Below are 22227 nucleotides of genomic sequence, written 5' to 3' on the forward strand. Positions count from 1 at the left end.
TAGGGGCAGTAACCGCCGCGATAAGCAAGCTACACCCATGCTTATTTGTTTTACCTAGACTATGTTGTACAGCCCTTGTTGGTTTTTTTTCTTCTCCCCTGCCGTTGAAGCAGGGAGCTATGCTGGACATGCGTGAAGTATCAGTTTTTTTCTCCCCTGCCGTTGAAGCAGAGAGCCATGCTGGATATGCATTGAAAGTGAAGTATCAGGCACATTTGGTTTGGGGTAGTAACCGCCGTAACAAGCCAGCTACTCCCCTCTTTGTGAGTGCAAATCCTTTTTTCCATTACCTCTTGCTGTTGAAGCTTAGAGCGATGTTGGAGTCACAGTAAGCATGTGTATGTTTATTTAATAAGGGTATTGTGTCAATAGCCATCATTCTGGCGAGTTGATATTGTAGCAGTTTTCAAAAGGCCACTTACAGGCGTAAAGTGATTTACACATGTAATACCCACTTTTAAGCGTGTAAATCCTTTTGAAAATCAGGCTCTTAGTATGTTGTGATATCTTTGATTGAACCAACAGTAAAGATACATGAGCTTTAGAGACCACGTCACTCCCTCCTTCAGCTATCTCATATTACTCAGAAATTCATTTTGCACTCTGCAAGCAGAAGAGCCTTAAGATGTAAGGCAACAGAAGCAATAAGCTAATGTACTGCCTTTGCATCAGAGATCTGGATATAGATCTGGTTTGTAATTTTAAGCGAAACCGAGTTCCATGGCTTAAACCTAGTTTGTAGAGGTCAGTGGCCCACAGTTTGGCATAATTCAGAATGATTTAGAAGAGAACTGAAGTATCAGAGCCCTGGCTGTACTGAAAGACAGAGGGATGGGGGGTAAGTATTATAGTGCCGCGAGGGCACGTGGGGAATGCTGTAGGGCAGGCTGGCAGTGGCAAAGTTCAGCTGGATAAGATTTCACAGCACCTACTTACAGCCCACCAATGTCTGGATAATGCAATCGATCCCTCCTGTTTGCGAGTATTAGTGCCAATCTAAAAATTCAAATAAGAAATAAATTGTATAACCTTTGCTTTCTAAAACAGTTATTCCTGAATGTAGAGCTCAAGTAAAGGTAGTTTCAAACAGCTGGAATTTGTGGGTGGGGATCATTTTCTTCTCTGTTGAAAAAGACCGTGTTTCACTCCCTAACATTTCTGGTAGAAACCAAAAGCATGGCAGCAGTAAGATCCAGAGTCTATCTGAAGGCTCGAGAAATGGGAAAGAAAAACTGCACTGAAAGTGAAATACCATTAGACTGGCAATCCAGCTCACTATTTTAGGAACTCCATAGGCACTGCTCTTACATTAAGGTCCCAATGTGGGTTCCATGAGAAACTTTGTTCCTTCCAGTCACAGAATTTTTTTTTTTTATGGGAGCTTGATTCTGGCTGCAGAGTCATCGCAATGATCTTAAGACCTATCCTCTGCATTTGACACCATTAGCCATTTGGTTTTATGGGGTAGCTTATGGGATACTCTGCATCGCTGGTTTGCCTTCTAGTTGTCCAAAAGAGAGCAACAGGTGTGGATTTTAGAGCCATCATTCAATCTGGTGTCCCGCAGGGATCTGTATTATCCACAGCCCCTTTCAATGTCTGCTTATGCCCACTCTGCTTCCACTTAGATCATTATAACATTACATTCAAAGATTATGCTGATGATATTCAGTTATTTTTCCCAGTAAAAGAAAACTTGTCAGATGTCATGTAACAGGTGTCTCTAATATTAATTGGTGGATGACGTGGAAAACCTGGTTTTGAATATTTCCAAAACTGAGACCCTATGGTTACAAGAGGTGCCTTGACCCTCTACAGGGTTCACTGATCCTGTTTAAAGACAAAATTAGAAACTTGGGTTTTCAGTTTGACTCTGCTTTGCCCTTCAGGCCTCAAATCAGCATAGTCTTGAAATCAGGTTATTAAAAGCTACGATTACTTTGCCATTTAAAATGCACTCATGATTGTTCAGATTTCTGCACTGTGGTGCAGGCGTTTGTTCTCACAGCTATCAATTATTATAACTCTCTTTATGTGGGCCTCCCACTCTCGCATCTCAGGGCCCTACAAGTGTTACAAAACTCTGCCGCACATCTAATTTTGGGTAGGTCTTAGCAAAAATGTGCCACTCCTTTATTGGAATCCTTGCACTGGCTTCCCCTGCTACAGAAAATTAAATTTAAGATCTTGCTCTTTCAGTTTCTAAAATTGGATGGTCCTCCTTTTATTTAGCGAGTCTGTTTAATTTTTATCTCCCTTCTCAAAGGTTATGCCTTTGAGAAGGGAGGCAACTGCTGGTGGTGCCTTCAATGAAGGAGGCCCATTTTAGATGTAACTAGTAGGGATGTGCATTCGTTTCATACGTTTCCTATACAAGCATGTAATATGAAACGTATGAAACGAATGCACATCTAATTGGCATGTAATGGGAAAAGTATGAAACGAATTAAACGAATGCACATCCCTAGTAACTAGATGTCGTGCCTTCTCTGCCGTGGGTGCCACTCTCCGGAAAGCTCTTCCGGATTCTGTTCAGCTGTTAGATGATTTTATGATTTTTCCAGAAGCAACTCAAAGCTTTATTATTCCAGGAGGCTTTTGGTTCTTCCCATGGCTGAGGCATGATCATCTGTATGTCCGGCAGATGATCTTTGGATTCTTTGCATCATTTTTACTGCTCATTTGTTTTAATTGTGTTTTGTGTATTTTATTTACCTATTGTAATCTGCTTAGCACTGCTGGCTTACTATAAGTGGAATATAAATGTTTTAAATACATAAATAAAATGCATGTGGACCATGTGACAGATTTCACCATTGCAAGCACAGCCTTAGCCTCCTGTTTCATCCCCCTGTTCCATGTTTTTTTTCCCCAGGACTCCATATCAGAGGTTGAGGGACTGCTGAAGAAACAGGAGGACTTTGAAAAGATGCTCTCAGTTCAAGAGGAGAAGTTTTCCCAGCTAGAGAGGAAAACTAAAGTGAGGACACAAAATTGATGGGAGCTGAGAGAAACAGAGGGAGATGAAACAGATTTTTTAGAGAAATAATATTATCTACGGTGCATTTCACTTAGGGTCAGATTTAAGGATTTATTTAAAAAAAAAATCACAACTGTCTAATTGGGTATTGCTATTAAGAGTAGCTTAACTGTGCTGCTTCAATAATACACAGAGGTCCAACTTTAATACAAACCAAACTATTTTCCATCTCCCACACGGGGGAGATACAAATCCACACTAACTACTCTGAATGCTCCCTTTATTAGGTGGATCATTTCTTCTGACAGAGATCTGGTAGAATCTCTACACTCCTAATTCTTTTTACCTTTTTTTTTTTTTTCAGCATGGCATCCTTGTCTGCTTTTGATATCTGAAACACCAAAACAAAGTCTGAGATCCAGAACTAAATACCAAGTCTAGGTTTCAAACAAGTGTGCTATAAGGGAAGCCCACATGATATTCTCTCCTCAGAGCTAAACTCAGCCCTTTATTCTAAAACTCTGCCACGCTTAAAGAGCAAGGCTGTGTTCAGGAACTGAATCGTTTTCCCTGCTCTGACATGAAAGCACAAAACAACAGCTAGAGATAAAGTGGTGAGATATGAATACCCATGAGTCAGTACAATACAGATCTACAGCTTATCCTTAGCATAATTAATGAGATCTTCAGAAGATATGCAGGGTATACTCTATATTAGTGGTTCTCAAACTTTTTTCTGTTGGGACATACCTGGTAGATAATGCTTACAGGCGTGACTCACTGAACACTTGACCATGACGGGGCTAAATATAAACACAAACTCTGCATCCACAGGAACCCCACCCCCATCCCTAAACAATGGATGCAGAATTAGGATAATTCAAATACAACTCACTATATAAAAAATATATTCTGATCCTGGTACTATCTCAGTAACAGAAGCACAAACTCCCTTACTACCAGGCACATTGTAAAATACAAAACCTGAAAAAAAAACCACTCAGCACATGTGTAGCAAATTTTCCATACCATTGCAACACTAATTCTAAGAACTCAAAAAGTGAAAAGGTAGCAGTGCAGCACCAATGCATGTCCTATTGAGAATGAGAAAGCGCAACAAAGAAGATTGATACAAATCCCTACCTGCTAGTAAAATACCTCACATCAATCACACATACAGATCTGACCTTACAAATACAGAATAAGAGACCACAAATTATAAATGTGGAGACAAAAACTGGAATGGAAACCTGAAAACTCCTCTCTGGATGCAGTGCAAAACTGAAAGCTAGAAACAGAAATACATATCCTCCTACACTAAGCAAAGTACAAAGAGAGAAGACATGCACATTCCCAAAACTGACATATTATGGCTCTTGTACCCCGTCACTCCCCTTCCATTTCTCCATCATCCTTCACTTTTCCCAATTACTCCCTTTCAATCATCCACTCACACTCACATCCCTGCCCAGCATTCCTGACCCCCGACATCCTCTTCCCTGTGCTCCTTCTCTCCTCTGCTTGACTCTCCCTACCCCCTTCATCCCATCTCCCTGCCTGCCCAGCTACCCCAACCTCGTTTCCCACCCCTTCCTGTTCAGCAGTCCCCACACTCCCTCTCCGTTCCACCTTCATGTTCCCAGCATCCCCAACCTCCTTTCCCCACCCTCCACAGGGTGGAGAGATCAGCAGCAGCATCATTCCCAGTCTCAGCAGGGATAGAAAGTTTGCATCCCATCAGGCCCAGAACAGCAGGAGCTGGCAATGTCTCACTCTGATCTGGGTGAAGGAGGAAACAGCCTCCCACTGGGCCAGAAAGAAGAGAAGGAAATGAGAGGAGCCTCCCATCAGGCCCAATGTAAGAGAAGTCAACCAACTCCCACCCGGGCTGATAAGTCAGCCATCTACTGCCCCTCAACACACCTTCCAAGACCTCGCAACACACCAGTGTGACCCGACACACCTCCCCGAACCTCACAACACACCAGTGTGACCCGACACACCTGTTAAGAACCACTGCTCTACATTGCAATCTGATGTTCTTATCTTCATATCTTAATTGCAGAGAGAAAAGAAGATGCTGAAACAGATTGAAACTGGAGAGAAGGGGATGAAAGAGCAAGCAATGATCATCAAGGTCCCCTCACTAAAAAGAAAATCTTCAGACAGGAAGGCACCACTCTCAAAATTACAAAATCAAGGCAGCCTCAGGAAGTCCACCTCACCCAGTCTTTCTTTAAGGAGTCCCTCTGAAACTGTCTCATTGATTAAAAACCCCAGTGAAGATGGAATTCCCACTGTGCTGCAATCCCCAACTACACCTCAGTTGATTGACATGCAGGCGACATCATTAGAAACCCAAAAGCCATTGATATCACCATTACCTTCCAAGCTGATGGTCAGGCAGTCTTCCAGCTGTATGGCAGAACCATCTTCCAGTGACATTTTGTTGACCTCTAAGAATGATGTCCCTTCCTATGACTCAGAAAAGGCTGTCCTAAAATCCTTGTCAGATTTCCACGGCAATTCAATAGATGTCTCTTCAAAGCCACTCGGGCCATCCTTCTCCTTTGATAACACGGTAAGTAAAGCTTTAGTTAATGCTGATCATCTCTGTACACTGAAGAACTTATAACTCTGCCATGTGTCAACCACACTGCCAAAGACGCAACTGTTACACTGAGACATGGGATTCTTCAAGAATTATGGAGGAGCTTGGTGGCACTGCAGGCGAATACATTATAGCACTGACTGCTAAAAAGTTACATTTTGGGGGCAATCTTCAGGCTATGTCATACAAAGCAATGAAGTTTCTATAAGTTACCCATGAAAATCTGTGACTCAGTTTATTTTAATTCTGGAGACTTAATTTTAATTGTGGTTTGGATCACAAATTAAAACTAATGGATTCATCTTAATTTACCTGCACTTTGATTCCCATTTGACTGTGTTGTCTGTCTATGCTTAAAGGACACTTCAGTACGGGCATTGAGGAGGAATTGTAGGAGACAGGGAAGGAGAGTGGAGGAGGGGTATAAATAATCAATTATATTTCTGTTTTTGACTTTTGTCTAGAACTTTTGTGTCATTTGTTAACAAATTCTTTCAAATAGAATTTTTTTTTCTGACCCTATATTTACGGAATGCAGTTGGAGAATTAATTAGTCTTTAGATTTGTTTATAACAATAAACTTCTTTAAATAAATATAGAATAATAGAGATGTGCTTAGTTTTAAGTTTTTGGGTCGGGCGCTTCAAGGAAACTTTGTTTTCCTAGGTTTCTTTTTTTTTGGCAAAACGGACCAAACCCCCCCCCCACCCCCACCCCAACCCTTCAAATTTACTTAATTACAACTCCCCCCCCCCCCCCACAATTCCGATCCCCCCCAAGACTTACTAAAAGCCCTGGTGGTCCAGCAGGGTCCCGGGAGCATTTTCAAAGATGGCGCCGGCCGTCCATTGCTCCTACCATGTGACAGGGGCCAACCAATGGCACCGGTAGCCCCTGTCACATGGTAAGGGCAAAGGGCCACTGGCGCCATTTTAATTCCTGGCAGGCCCAACAGCCTGAGAGCGGAAGATCGCTCCCGGGACCCACTCTGGACCACCAGGGCTTTCAGTAAGTCTTGGAGGGGTATCGGGATGGTGGGGGGGGGGGGGTTGTAGTTAAGTAAATTTGAAGGGTTGGGTTTGGGTTTTTTTTAAATAAATGTGCCCCTCCCCCCTGCGCTAACCTGAAAAACAAGTTTTTCCCAAATTTCGGGGAAAGTCCATTTTGGGATTCGGGTCCTTCGAACCATGCCGAATTAGACAATGTCATTGAAATTGTCCAATATGGCAAAAACAAATGCACATTTCTATAGAATAATTCTATTATTCAGTATAGATGGTACAATCCTCTTATTTTCTCTTCTGCTTATCAAATGTTGTTGAATAACCAGTTGGTTCACAAAGAGCTACTGCTTGATAAAGCAAACATTTCTTGATTACACTCTTGGGCAGCTGGTTTGTTCATGAAGACATCTTTACTGAATTTTAATTCTTCTAACTTTCCTCTGCTGTTCAGGCTTCAGTGGTTACTCAGTCCGTGAAAGGATACCTGGAGCGGCAACAGAAATTCCTTCCAGGAGGACAGAAGGTCAGAGACAAAGGACACATTTCTCAGCTGTCGTTCTTTCTCTACATATAAACAAAGGTTGAATGGTACTTTGTTTCATTTAGGTGATCAAGAGTTCCTGGGGCTCCTATTATGTGACTCTCAGTGGGCAAACTCTGAGCTTCTACAAAGACAGGAAGGATGCCTCTCAGGTATGACATAATGTACCTCATTTATAGAAAGGTGAAAAGAAAAACATTAATTCTATAAATCAGGTTATTTCGCCTTAGGCAAATGCTCCAAAACCATGTTGATGACATACACATACAGTCTCCTCCAGCTGTACCTGGTGTGAGGTTGGCTCAGTGTGCTGCGGCAGTCAGAAAAGCAAACAGAATGTTAGGAATTATTAGGAAGGGAATGATAAATAAAACAGAAAATGTCATAATGCCTCTGTATCGCTCCATGGTGAGACCGCACCTTGAATACTGTGTACAATTCTGGTCACCGCATCTCAAAAAAGATATAGTTGCGATGGAGAAGGTACAGAGAAGGGAAACCAAAATGATAAAGGGGATGGAACAGCTCCCCTATGAGGAAAGGCTGAAGATATTAGGGCTGTTCAGCTTGTAGAAGAGATGGTTAAGGGGGGATACGATATAGGTCTGTAAAATCTTGAGAGGTCTAGAACGGGTAGATGTGAATCAGTTATTTGCCCTTTCGGATAATAGAAGGACTAGGAGGATCTCCATGAAGTTAGCAAGTAGCACATTTAAAACTAATAGAAGAAAATACTTTTTCACTCAATTTACAATTAAGCTCTGGAATTTGTTGTCAGAGGATCTGGTTAGTGCAGTTAGTATAGCTGGATTTAAAAAAGATTTGGATAGGTTCTTGGAGGAGAGATCCATTAACTGCTATTGATTAAGTTGACTTGCGGAATAGCCATTGCTATTGCTGGCAGCAGTAGCTTGGGATCTACCATACTTAGTGTTTGGGTACTTGCAAGATACTTGTGATTTGAATTGGCCACTGTTGGAAACAGGATGCTGGGTTTGATGGACCCTTGGTCTGACCCAGTATGGTAATTTCTTATGTTCTTATGCCATGATAGGCAGTTCTCATCTCCCACCAGCAGGGACTGCTGCCAGCCCTTGGGACTATCTGGTTAGTTCTTTCAGCCCCATTGGCCACACTTTCTGTTGGTGGCCATTTTGTTGCTGTCTGGACACACTTATGTTCCAGGTTTCCAGTCTGCAGGTTGTAAGAGTGTGGTTCTCATTTTCTGACCTCATCGTTGGAGTCTTGCTTTCAGAATTATTCTTGCAGAGTTGATTCTGGCTTATTCCTTGCTACATTGCATCCTTGGCTTTGCTTCATCTTAACTTCCCTGCTCCATTAATCACCTGAAATTCCAACTGTATTTCTACCTAGACTTAGATCAGCTCTGTTTGTTTAAGACCTGCTGGCCAGCAGTACCCAAAGACTCAACCCAAGGGGAAAGTGACTGCAGGTAAAAAAAAAGCCCAACTTTCCTCCAGCTGGAACTCATCCAACTCATCCAACTCACCTTACTAGCATACTAACTCCTTACTAGCACACTAACTCCAAAATTAGGGAAACCCAAAATAAATACCCCCTGAACCATTTTAAAAACAAAATCAAACAGATAATGACCCGAAACAAAAATGACTCCAGTCACTCCCCCCCCCCCCCCCCCACACACACACACACACACTCACCAGACTGCTTCTCTCTCACCAGTCACCATCCCAACCAAACTCTCTCCTACCCGGCACCCTATACATTCACCCCAGTCACTTCCCCTCTCACAGTCACTCCCACACACACCAGGCTGCCTCTCTCTTACCAGTCACCACCCCAACCAGTGTCTCTCCTGTCACCCCATACAGTCACCCCGTTCACCCCCTCACCACTCACCACTCCAATCAGTCTCTTTCCCACCTGTCACCCCATATAACCACCCCAGTCCGTCCCCCTTTCACCAGTCACCACCCCAACCAGACTCTCTCTCACCCACCACCCCATACTTTTACCCCAGTCACTTCCCCTCTCACCAGTACCACCCCCCCCCCACCCCCACCCAAACACAAAGACAGATACCAGGGGAATTAAAAGTATGCATGTACCAAAATGCCAGGATCCCTTTCCTAAAATACAAAGGGATTAGCAAATCAAAGTATGCATTTGCATTAAATGCTTTTGCATTTGCTGACTAGAGCTTGTTAGTATTAAATATTTATTATATCAATTGTTTACGTTTGCTACCAGGCACTGGCAGTGGCCATCCCCCCACAAATACCACCTTGCAACCTTGGCAACACAAACAAGTAACTATGGGAATGCATAGCCTTAACTCTAGCTAACAAACTGCTCCCACAATTGACACTTTTTAACTGATTGCTAACATTTTCAGTTAGTGCACATTAACTATAGTTAGTGTGCACTAACATTCGGTTAGTGCGCACTAAGTCCCGTTAATACGCACTAACACAAAATACACATTTTTACAAAATGTTGTCTTTTTTTTTTTCATTTCATGGTGCTTCCAAAAAGAGGCAAAATAGACAATTTTATTGCCATTATCTATTTAATTTAAAATGAATTGACATCTCTATGAAACACTCACCAGACAAGATTCTGCATAATTTATTCTCTGTGTTCTGTGGTGGATTCTAACACAGGGGTGGGCAACTCTGGTCCTTGACTGCCACAAGTAGCTCAGGTTTCACAATGAATATGCATGAGATGCATTTGCATGCAATGGAGGCAGTGCATGCAAATGCATTTCATGAATATTAAGTGTGGATATCTTGAAAACTCTCCCAACTTGAAGCACTCGAGGACCATAGTTGCCTACCCAATGTTCTAACTCATGTCCAGCCCCTGCTCACATACTCAGATACACTCCTGTCCCATGTGCTGCTGCCCCTCTGCATTAAACAAACAATGAGATAAAATATATATATATGGAACTGATATGTATATGATTCCTGAGTCCACAAAACATTTGAGGCCCAATTTTATAACGTAATGCATAGTGCTGAAATCTGTGTGTAGATATGGACTTCAACCATAATTTTCAAAATGGATTTATGCGCATATGTCCTCTTTGGAAATTATCAGGTATACATGTGAATCTTTGTGTGGCATATACATACATATTTACGCCTCCATGGGAGCAAGTGTAAATGTTCATGCATATATTTACATGTATACTTTTAATCGTAGAAAGTATACATATAAATGATTTCCCTTCCCTAACGCTGCTGGAGATTGCCAATTTTAAACACACGTAAAAGTGCAAGTGAAATTGCTTCAATGCCTAGTTATACTCCTACTGCCCTAACCCCCTAAGGTAATTTTCAAAAGGCATATATAGGCGTGTAAAAGGCATTTTACATGCTTTTGAAAATTCACTCCTTAGAGGGTAATTTTAAAAGGCATTTCTGCAGATAAAACAATGCTTTACCCATGGAAATAATAGTCTGTTATAAAATTGCCCATCCGATAAGCAGGTAAACATGAGGGTTTATAACCTTTATGCACAGAAGTTCACCCACAGTGAGCAAAGGCATTTCTGTGGGATGTGTTCGGGAGCAATTTGCACTTACACGCATAGTTTTGCATTTTCTAAAATATATGTGTAAATTTTCTGGAAAAAGATTCTGCACATAAATTAGCAGGTGTGAATGTGCACAGTTAGTTTTATTGGGGTAGGTTCTCTTTGAAAACTGGTGTAACATGCACATATTTGGTTTAAAATGTATGCAGGCTGTAACCCCATAGACAACTTTTTTGCCCGAGATACCAAGCCAAGGTGCATCACGCACTTTAATATTCAAAGGGAAACTACCTCCGTGTACAAAGTGCGCATGTACAAGTTGCCCCTGCTATTTTTGCAGGTGGTAGAATATGGACAAAACAACTCATGTGCTTTTAGCTGCTTCCAGAAGTGCAGTCTCCACGCCGGGGGATCTAGCCAGCCAACTCCTTGCTTAACCGACTCAATCTCTTTGGAAACTGTCCCTCCCTGTGGAACTCTTCATTACAGCTTCGATTCGTAAAGCAACAAGTCACAGAAAAGAGATCCAAGTAATACATACCTGGTTAACATCAGCCTTGACCCCAAAATGAAGGCTTCACATTGTTGGTTTGACATAGTTACAGTGCACTCTGTTTCTGGTGACCTGTGTTTGGGAGCAGTGTCATTTTCCTTGTTCCTTGAGATTATGAAATTCATGATTGTCATAGTGTCGGTATTCATGGAAGACGCAATAAGACTTCTAAAGAAACTTGATGAGAAGGGCTCTGGTGAATGTGCTCCACAGCACACCTACTTTTAGTTGCGTTGATCTCTGGGGCGTGCTTAATTCAGGGGAGGGAAAGTACATGTGCAGACGGCATTTTCCAATTTTTAGTGCCTACTTTTCCAGTAGAATTCTACCCACTAAGAAAGCAAGTGGAAGTGACTGTGCTTACTTTGTACCTGCAACACGTTTGAAAGTGCAAGTGTGTGTGTGTGTACCTTCGCTTTGAGAATGGGTTCAAAGCTCACAGATAGAAAGCACGTGCAGTCTTTGTCCCAATGCTGACAGTTTGAGAATTGCTCTCTTAAAAACTGCATGATTTCAACCCTGTGTCAGGACAGAGGTTATGGAGAGGAAGTGGTCAGAGAGAGCACAAGTATAATAAATCAGAGCTTCTGAAATAAGCCTTAGGATTTCGTACATGATAGCAGGGGCAACGGAATGCCTTGTTGGTTGGGGGGGCAATCAAGCTCCACCCCTAGCTCCACCCCAACTCTGCCCCACTGCCAATGTCTTACTTTGTTTACAGTTAGTCATTCTTTCTTATGTACATTCTTTACATAAACCATAGATTAGAATTATTCATTCCCTGACCTAACAATAAAATACTTGATTCTAGAATATTGCTAGGGTCTTCTTTTTGCCTGTGGGCAGGGGTGGCCTGCCCCTGAGATAAAGTTGGTTAGACTGGAGCCTGGGTGGTCCACCCCATTCTGATGCCTATGCAGCATTGGCAACTCCTTCTTGAAGGAAGTCACTAGATCTACCGTGAAAGTGAAAAGTAGCTAAAACTATGTTATTCCGTAGTAGCATCAGCATAGGTGATGGGCCTAAAACTTGTGGGTCAAGAGGGGTAGTTCACACTCACACATGCTCTCTTGCTGTCTCAGAACCTGACACACATATCACACACACTTTCTGAGATACACTCGGACATTGTCACACACTCTCATGCCCACTTCGACACAGACACATACATTTTCTCAGACACTCTGACACACACACACACACACACACACACACTCGCTCATTTAGCAAGTGTGTCCTCTCCTCTGGACTGGCTACCTAAGAGTTCCTCAGCATCATCATGTAAAGTTCCTGCCCTTGTTACCAGTCCTTACCCAGCCTGCAGCAGCCACCTTTATACTTCCTTCTCCCTCTTCAGGCACTCACTGTCTCCATTAGCTCTGTCGATGGCCCAATGCACTGCTCTTTCTGAGATCAGCCCAGCCAGCTCACTCAGAGGCCTGACTAGCAGGGCAGGGTACTTCCCCCGACTCCCAGCAGCACAGTAACAAAACAAAAAAAAAAAAGATTACTGATGATAAAACATAGCCCTTGCCTTGTCTTCTGCTGTCATAAGGTGAGAATAAAGTTGCAGCTCCTGATCTTTTTTTTTTTGCTGGCTGTGATTTATTAGCCTTCCAGCAGAGAGAGCTGGTCTGTGATGACATCAGATGATCCCAGGTGAGGGTGGAGAGGTGAGAAACTAAAGCAGCAGAGCCCTGTTCTGAGGAGGGAGGGGGCAGGACCATCAAGCACGGCACTCTAGCCAGAAGAGGTCTCACTCTTTTAGACTCTTCTGCAGCATTCTAGCCAAAGGAGATCTCGCTCTCTTGGACTCATCTGCTGCATTTTAGCCAGAGGAGGTCTCACTCTTGCATTTTTCAGCTTCCACTTATGCTTGGTAAGTAGGGAGCCAGCTGGAAATTTAGGAAAAGGGAGCAGTCATTGATGGTGGCGACTTGAATTGTAGGGGGGCCATGGCCCTTGTAGTCCCCCTTTCCACTGCCTCTGCGTGATAGAGAGTTTGATTCATACATTTTTCCATTTACTCTTAGAATACAATGGATGTTCCCCCTGTGTCTATCAGAGATGCAGTGTGTGAGAGGGTGATGGACTCCAGCAACGCGCCCAACACCTTCTGTCTAAGGTAATTAGGATGGAGAGCAGAACTCCTAAAGCACAGTATCACTGAGTATCTGTTTACAGCTTCCGAGCTCTTGGCCCATTCCAGCAGGAGCTATTCTGAGGAAAGCTGACCAAGCGATCCCAGAACCACCTTTGCAGCAAACAATGGGAGTCTGAAAGAGTGTAGTACAGTGATTGTCTGAGCTTGCATTATGCTACTGATTTTCCATTACTACATCCAGTGGTCCATATCCTCAGTGTAGTCCAATGCCAGTCCAGTGGTTCATATCCTCAGCGAGGTCTAATGCCAATCTCTCATAGCAGGAGTTGCCAGTAGAAGGGTTTATGCAGTTGAGAATAGTAGTTGAGCTGACTTTTGCCCTGTTTTCTCTGCTGTTCTCAGGCTGAACGATGGGACAGAGTATCTCTTCTCAGCACCCTCTGAGCAGAAGATGGAAGTGTGGGTTCAAGCACTTCAGAATGGTAAAGGTAAGTCTTAGCTAACTTCTGTGGATGGGCAAGGTATTTTAGTTTAAAAGAATATATTTCCTAAAATTAAGAAAACTGCTTGCTAATCATAATTACATTGTTCTGGTAATAAACAGTCTCTTAAGAATTTTTAGTTCATCAAGGCTATAGTATTTAGGTTTTCATTTGTCGTTCTCTCCTTTTTTGATCTTAAATCAGTTTCCAAAATCAAGTGATTCTGGTGATTTCAGCCTTGTCTTCTCCACATAATATTTATTTAAAATATTTATATCCCGTATCATCAAAAATATCTAAGCGGGGTATATCATAAAACACACATATTAAATCACAATCACATCAATCATAAAATAAAATCAAAACACAATCATAAAACAGACTACACCCACCAATAACCTTCTCTGGCTTACAAACATGACCAGTATCCATCTCCAGTGCCCCTCTTCAAATCAGTTATTCATCTTCGGGCTCCCTAATAACTCTTAAAAGGCGTATGTAAATAAAAATGCCTTAACTGAGTTTTGGAAGGAAACAATAGAAGTCTCAGTTTTAATCTTGTCTGGCAGCAAGTTCCATAGAAGCAGTCCAGCCACACATAATAACTGGTCTCTCATTTCATCTAGCCAAATATGTTTAAAAGAAGTGACCTCTAATAAGTTCCAATATGAAGATCTCATAGATCATATTAGTTGAGAACATAAGACTTGCCATACTGGGTCAGACCAAGGATCCATCAAGCCCAGTATCCTGTTTCCAACAGTGGTCAAGTTAGGTCACAAGTACTTGGCAGGATCCCAAAGGGTGGATAGATTCCAAGCTGCTTATCCCAGGGATAAGTAGTTGATAGATCTTACATGCTAAATTAAAGCTCCTCGATGCTAACTCATGTAAGGTTCTAAAGATCAACTAGACTTTAAATGTAATCCTTCAGATGACTGGGAACCAGTGTAAATTAAATAAGATAGGAGTAATAGGGTCATGGATGTGTGCCCATGAAACCAGCTGGGCAGCCGCATTACGTACTAGTTGAAGAGTCCTTAGCATTGTTTGTGGCAACCTCAAACATAAAGAATTTCAATAATCAAATCTTGAAATCACCAAAGCATTGATGACAATTCTTAAATCATCAGCACACAAGTAGGGCTTCAGGTTCCGGAATAGATAAAGTTTGTAAAAAGACTTTGTAACCACGGCATTTATTTGATGTTGAAATGATAGCGTAGAATCAGTCCATACTCCCAGTTCTGAGCTTCTAAAAGAATCGGGATCTAGGTACCATCAAATGGCAAAGGTGATGGAAGATCCTGGGGAAGGGGGGAAGCCTGGGGCCAAAAAAACAATCTCTGGGACGGTTTTTTTTTTTTTTTGCTATTTAAAAAAAAGCATTCTATTTTCAGACATCCAATCTTTTAATAAAGGTCAAGCAAACTGACACCTGCTATAATGTATCAGTTTGATTTGTGACAGGTAAATACATCTATATATCATCGGCAAAAATCCGATAACCAGCCCCCAAATTGGCTGAAAGCACACATTACAGGTTACTGTCTGTGGCAATATTGTGGCATCCTCATAGCAATTGATTAACTGTAGTTCTGTTGCAGCCCATTGGATTGACCACTGTCAGTAGACCTGTGGTCTGATTCAACCTGGCTTTCTTACATTAAGTGTCAGGAGACTCACAGGTTGGGTCTATGAATAAACTAGGGGGATTAATCTAGTGCCTCATGGAGACAACGCAGAGCCAGAACATTCTGGTTCACTTCTGCACTGACTCTTCTTTTCTTGATGTCCCAGATCCAGACAGTCAGCATGACTTTAAGGATCAGACAGAGATCCTGAAGACCCAGGAATCTCCAAGGTGGGTATGGCCCGGTGCTGGGGAGTTTGCACATTCATGGTTGCGCTACACAATGGGTGTCCTGGTGTTTCAGTGTATATTATCTTGGAATGTCAGAGAATATCTCTGGTACAGGGAAAAAGGAAGGAAAAAGCTTTAGAATTCTTTCTCCTGCTTTATCAAGACATTGCTTGTAGACTTTTTTATTTTAATAGCAATGAAGGACTTCCTCTGATCCCATTCAGATTCAGATTTGTATTTGCAAATGCTTGATTTTTAAACAGTCAGCTCCACCATGTTCAAATTGTACTGACCTTTTTTTAAAATTGGATTTAGTTTGGTAGGTTCAGATTTATGTAAATATTTGCAAATTCAAACAATTTGAACAAAATGCAAACCCTCAATGCTTATAACATACGTAAATATTCTGTAAATATTTGTATCTGTATCAGATCCAAACCAGCAAATATAGAGATTTCAGTCGAGCCATGAATGCCTGAGGCATATCCAAACTGTAACTAATTTCTAGCATTTCCCAGTTTCAGTTCTAAATTGAGTGAACACTTTTCCACATTCCTGGTCTTGGATGGAGTTTGCATTTAACTCAGACCAGTTTGCCTATCCCAACTGTTTGGTGACAGATTGAACCCTTAGCTCCCCTTCCACTTCTTGGTGCTGCCATAGATTGGCTACTGTTTTTCTTACCCCAAGGACTCTTTTTTTTCTTACCTCAAGGACTCTTTTCTGCTCCGTGCACATCAGCCCTTCACCCTCCCCCCCCCCCCAATCAAATACAATTCTTTCGGATTTCCACTCCCCAGATGCATGACTCTGCACTTCTTGGCATTGAATCTCAGCTGCCATATCTTCGACCACTCTTCCAGCTTCCTTAAATCCTGTCTCATTCTCTCCACTCCTTCCGGCGTGTCAACTCTGCAGATGTTAGTATCGAGACCCACTAAAAACCTCCTCTCATGAAAACAATGTCCACCTCTATCCAATGTCCAGCCTACAAGGGTCTCCTGACCCAAGCTCGCCTCTCCTCTGAATGTGAACATATACGGAGCAAGACCCATCCTGTAAAGAGGCATGGGCCTACCACCAGGGAGGGCTCAAAAATGGAAAAATCCTCTCAAAGCTGGCCAGAAGTCAAAATATTTAATAAAGAGGCGAAGCCCTCATTACATCAGCCTCGCACATGAGCACAATGCTGCGCATCCTGCTAGATAATCTAAGAACCCTCCTCTCTTGGTCCTCCCCTGATATTTTTTCTTGGATGCAGCTCTCCTTATTTCACTCGCAATTTCTTTTCCAATCTACCAAACAAATGAGTCTCTCTAATTCCTTTTGTCAGTCAACAACTCTTCAGGATGTTGCCCTGTTAGGCAGTCTTCCCTCTGACACCCACAAAGGACAATCCTCTGTTTCCAAAATCTGAAGCACTCTTCTTGGCCAATTATAAAATGATCCTCCCTATATCAAGAAGGCAGGAGGAAAAAGGAGATCCTCTAGAGTGCATGTCCTTTACATTTTATGGAAATCTGTGGCTCCCTGTTCATGCTTGTGGCAAGTCAGCAAATTAATCATTTCACTGAATTAAATAACAGACTTTGAGGTAGATTTTAAAAACATACGCGCACGCGTACTTTTGTTTGCGCACCAGGCGCGAACAAAAGTACGCTGGATTTTATAAGATACGTGCGTAGCCGCGCGTATCTTATAAAATCCGGAGTTGGCGCGCGCAAGGGGGTGCACATTTGTGCAACTTGCGCGCGCCGAGCCCAGCGCGCGCTGCCCGTTCCCTCCGAGGCCATGATCTGGGGAACCTGCACTGGGAGGAAGATGGTGTGAAAACCAGAGGAAAAGAGTCAGAAACCATGGAGGGCATGAGTACATCTATGTGAAATGGGAAACTGCATGTGGCCCTTTTGGATGTGCATTTTGGTATGAATAAGCATAAAGGGGACCTCATTCCTCAAACAGGCATGGGGTTTGCGTAAAGTGTGGAAAGCGCACGAGAGTCCATATAACTCTTGCAGGTGGTTTAATACCTAACAATGATGAGGAGTGTAAGTGTAATATTCCCTCAGTCCTGACTGTAAAATTCTCATGAACCCCATGAACCTCTGAAAAAATTCAGTGATTGCTGTCATGTTCGCATCCAAGTACATAGCTGAGTCACATCCATGTAGATGGTGCTGGCTGGTCCATCCAGATAATAGAGCAAAGTGTTTTGAAATTGACTGTAGTGTCCTCTGCATTTGTTTGACCAGCACTAATGGATGTTTGGGATGAGAGTGAGGGGGATGCTTGTGTGTTGATTGTGGTACCCAGGCTGTCAGTACACAGGTCCGCTTCACCATCCGCATGACCAGTTGAAGAGCCTACCAAACATATTTGGAAGGGATGATCCTTACACAATAGGGAACTCTCATTCCATCATCATCTTATGTATCCTGTCAGGGGGTTACATATAGTAAGATGGTTTGGGGGGACGGGGGGGAGTGGGAGAGGGAAACGAAGGGGAAGCCTAGGAGAGATTTTTGTTTTGTTATGGTTTTTCTTTTTCCTTTTGTTTTTTTTTTTCATTTCAAATAAACAAAAAGAAACAAACAACAAAATGAAATGAAAGCAAAAAATGTCTGTGCCCATGCCTAATAAATACAGGTAAGAAGCACTTCTCTCTGATTCCTTCTGCCAGAAGCAGGGATTGGAGGGGGGAGGAAGAAGGGAAGAGGCTGAGCAGAGTGGTTGATACGTGGCAGCACAAGGCTCCCAAAACACAAAGACCACTGCAACCTTTCCATTTTGCCTCCCTTAAGGACAGCCCTGAAAATAATATTTCATTATTGTACTGACATCTATCTTTCCCCCTCACTCTATCTGGCATCCATTCAGAGATTGTGACAGTATTGTGGCAATTTCTCTGTAACTCAGTGACAGATCCCCTTCTCTTGTTTCTTGTTTCCTGCTTAGCCTAATGCACCAGGCAAGAACCTGGGGTTCTCCCAAAGCCGAGGCTCCTGAAAAACAAACTAAGAAGGACCTTCTGCCTAGGTAAGTGCAGATAAGCATGGAGGAGGTCTCCTTTCCTTTAGAATGGAGCTGTCAGTGTGAGGCAATTTAACAACTGGCCATGCTGGGGCAAAATCCGCAGGTGCTTTCTACCCATGGCCTTTGCCCCAGGTTTCAAGGCCAAAGCACACCTGCATCTGCTTTTTGTGCAGATAGCATTTTGCTGGAAAAGGACACACATAATGATTTGAAAATGCAATCTGCATGCGCACAGTTCCTCCTCTGACCCATAAACTTGTACTTGCGATTTTTAGGGAAATCAGAACGACAAGTCTGTACATGCAGGTGGGTTAAACCAGTGATGTGCTGCCAAATTCTCGTCCAGGGGTTATCACTGCTACCCATCAGGGGCTTAGCAAGGGGCTTAACTCTGCTCAGTGACATAGTCTTTGTTATCATTGAAAACTGAACTAAAGGGGCTCCTGGACGTCCTAAAGAGCATCCCCTCTCCTTCAATCATGTCATCAAGTAAAAGTAGAACTAGATCAACCTGCCGGGAAAAAAGCAGAAACAGGTACTAACCCCCTAAGTCCTTCGATGACAGAGGGCATGACAAGGACATGCCATGTTTAAAATGGTGGTCTTGTTCCACTTAGCTCTGGTAGCACTCTGTCTTTTATTCTTTCAATACCTTTAGGGAAATCCACCACATGCCTTCTGGTACTATTTTTACCCAGCTGCCTCAGTATTTTATTTGCAATATTTTCAAAGCCCTGTGGTGCACAAGGGAAACCCCTGTACTCAATAGCAGGAGTTTTAGGATGTACAAACTGGAGACCACTTGGAAATGTTAAGCAACAGCCTGGAAGCAAAAGCAAGAGCACACTACAGCTGTGAAATCTATGATAGTACAAGAAGAGTTTCAATTTAACATGCAGTATTTGAATTTATATGTTAACCCCACCTTCACCAGGGCTATCTTCCCAGCCCTGAGAGCCATTGAGTACACTCAGCCAGGGTAGAGAAATTCATTTTGGGGTTCTGTGGATTGGCAGAAGACTCACCTGCAAGGCCAAACTGAGACAAGGATACTTTAAAAAACATTATGCCCATACCAACTTTGTGCTCCACAAGGAAAAAAAAATATGCTTGAAAATTAACCAGATCAGCAAGTTATACAAAAATTCACAGTCCACCGGTCAATCACAGAAAAAATTACAGGAAACATTGCAGATCACAAAAATCACCATTCACACTCTCCCAAAGAGATTTTTTCCCCAAATCAGATCTTCTCTTCACCTTCCCAGTTTCTCTGTGGTCCCAGAAGCAAGCATTTTAAAAGCCTGGTGTGCGCAACAATTAGAGGATGCATGCACAAGTCAGGCTTACGCGCACCAAACAAATTTAAAAAGCCGCCCAAATGCGCACGTATTTCCCATAGCGTGCAAGGGATTTCAAAAAGAGCGAGGTCTGGGCAGGGCATGGCCAAGAGATGTGCGTGTAAATATTTACGCGCCCCGGCATGCACCCAGGACTACTGCCACGTAAGTTCACTTCTGCTATGTAGGAGGTGTAAGTTTAAAAACAAAACCCAGCACAGAGAAGTTTAAATGGTCTGGGCTAACTAGACGGAGTGCAGGCTATTAAACTAGAGATGTTTGGAGGTCCTAGCTTTTAAGTGGGTGAATTGATGGATGAACTGGTGAAACTGGCAATGGCATGGACGTGCTCCCGTTATAAAATAGCCTGACTTATGAAGTAGAAATGGGACTTACACAGCTAGGCACACACCCATTTATAATTGGGCACACATGAGCATGCACCCATTTAAAGTTGGGCACATTTGTGCATATGACCAGTGTAATTTATAACATGTTATAAAATCGCCACATCCCTGGGTGTGCGCCGACACACACACGTCAATGCACACTCCTTTGAAAGTTACCATCAACACCTCTGAACTCCCATTGACCTACCAATGCTGGATGAAACTCCTTGTAATATATAGGTCCCATTCTTTTCCATTACCAGTCTGCCATCTAGTGGCCAGTAGAGATCATATGTAAAACAATATCTTCATCTAATTTCTACATTTACATTTTGCTGCTGAGGGGGTCACATGATATCGTGAGAGGGAGTTGTTGTGTGCTAATTTCTCTCTGGGGACCCTCTCCCTTCTTTTTACAAAATCCTAGCTTTGTTTATTTGCATCTGCATTTGGTTGGTGATCCTGAGCTGCTGAATGTCTTTGGGGCAGATTGTGAGTGGACACAGGATGTCAACACGAGCAATAAAGAAAGATAAGGGCAGACAGATGCCTGGAGACATCAATATGGCCAATAGAAAATAAATCAGTGATGCAGCATGGGCTGCTGAGACTGTGGATCAGTCTACCTCTGATATTGCACTGAGAGTCTCTTCTTTTCTTCGCCTACAGTGGGATGGGGTCCACTGGCTGCTGCAAGGACCTCTCTATGGCTGGGCGATGCTCCTCCTCCTCCTGCCCCACTACTCCTCCTCTTCTTGTCCCGCTGATCCCTCTGAGGGGGACATCACCTCTGGCCACAAATATACAGGTCGAAGTCATCAACAAAAGCCTGCGATGTCAGGCCATTGTTGATCTGATTCACATTCAAAAAACCCCCTTTTTTTAATTATTTTTACTAAGATGTTAAATCATTTAATAGCTCACAGTCTGTGAATCTTGTCAATAAACCTTGTTCAAGCAGGAGGTCAGCGGATCTATTGTCTGACCCGAACCAACCTCCCTGCTAAAAACTAAAAGAAAATTTTTAAAGAGACGGAGGGCAGGTTTCATATATATGAGTATCAAACCCCAACCAGGGTGTGCTCAATCTTGTGCATATAATCATAAACCGAAGCCACCACCGTCCAAATTTTTTTTAGAGAGAACACTCTGTGCAACCAATTCTAATTAAGTTTTCATATCCAAAAGTGAAAAAAATTTTTATATTCTACTTTCTTTTGAAATATTATCAAAACGCAGATGACTTAGCGAAATGTGTTGAAAAAGTCCCGACTTATCTGATGGTGAAAAGCCCGACGTAGCCACGTTTCTGGTCTAGATAGACCTTTCTTCAGCCTTTCTTCAGCCTTTCTTCAGCCATTCTAGCTCTTCATGAAGAGCTAGAATGGCTCTCATTAATCTAAATTCATGTCTATGATGTGTTTTGGTTGCATTTCGGAAGTTCAGAATGTAATATTGCATAGGGTCTCAAATTCAACATAGCATTTTAACGATTAGTGAAATGCATTCATTCAATTGACGTCATCACGCCCACAACAACGTACGTTGTAATTGGTAGCTCATTCATCTGTGCACCGGGTTTAAAAACAGAGGGAGTTAGCAGACAGCGTCTCTACACCGCTGAACGCATTCATGGCGTCTGTTTGAAGAAATGATTGATTTTCCGCAGAAGGCTTTTGATTCACCGGCTACCATTTATATAGGACAACATCCCCTGAAGAAAGGTCTATCTAGACCAGAAACGTGGCTACGTCGGGCTTTTCACCATCAGATAAGTCGGGACTTTTTCAACACATTTCG

The 22227-nt window shown here is 42.6% G+C and overlaps 1 protein-coding gene across 1 annotated transcript in view; it reads left to right on the forward strand.

The window, feature by feature from the left end:
• The window catches only part of SPTBN5 (spectrin beta, non-erythrocytic 5), a 341199-nt gene that overhangs the window by 306700 nt on the left and 12272 nt on the right, over nt 1–22227 (forward strand). The window contains exons 66-73 of the mRNA XM_029597445.1: nt 2876–2980; nt 5046–5561; nt 7047–7118; nt 7202–7288; nt 13249–13340; nt 13722–13807; nt 15602–15665; nt 18621–18701. Of these exons, the coding sequence (XP_029453305.1) occupies nt 2876–2980; nt 5046–5561; nt 7047–7118; nt 7202–7288; nt 13249–13340; nt 13722–13807; nt 15602–15665; nt 18621–18701 (1103 nt within the window). The remainder of the gene's footprint in view (nt 1–2875; nt 2981–5045; nt 5562–7046; nt 7119–7201; nt 7289–13248; nt 13341–13721; nt 13808–15601; nt 15666–18620; nt 18702–22227) is intronic.

The sequence above is a fragment of the Rhinatrema bivittatum genome, chromosome 4 (genome assembly GCF_901001135.1).
Source record: "Rhinatrema bivittatum chromosome 4, aRhiBiv1.1, whole genome shotgun sequence".
NCBI lineage: Eukaryota > Metazoa > Chordata > Amphibia > Gymnophiona > Rhinatrematidae > Rhinatrema > Rhinatrema bivittatum.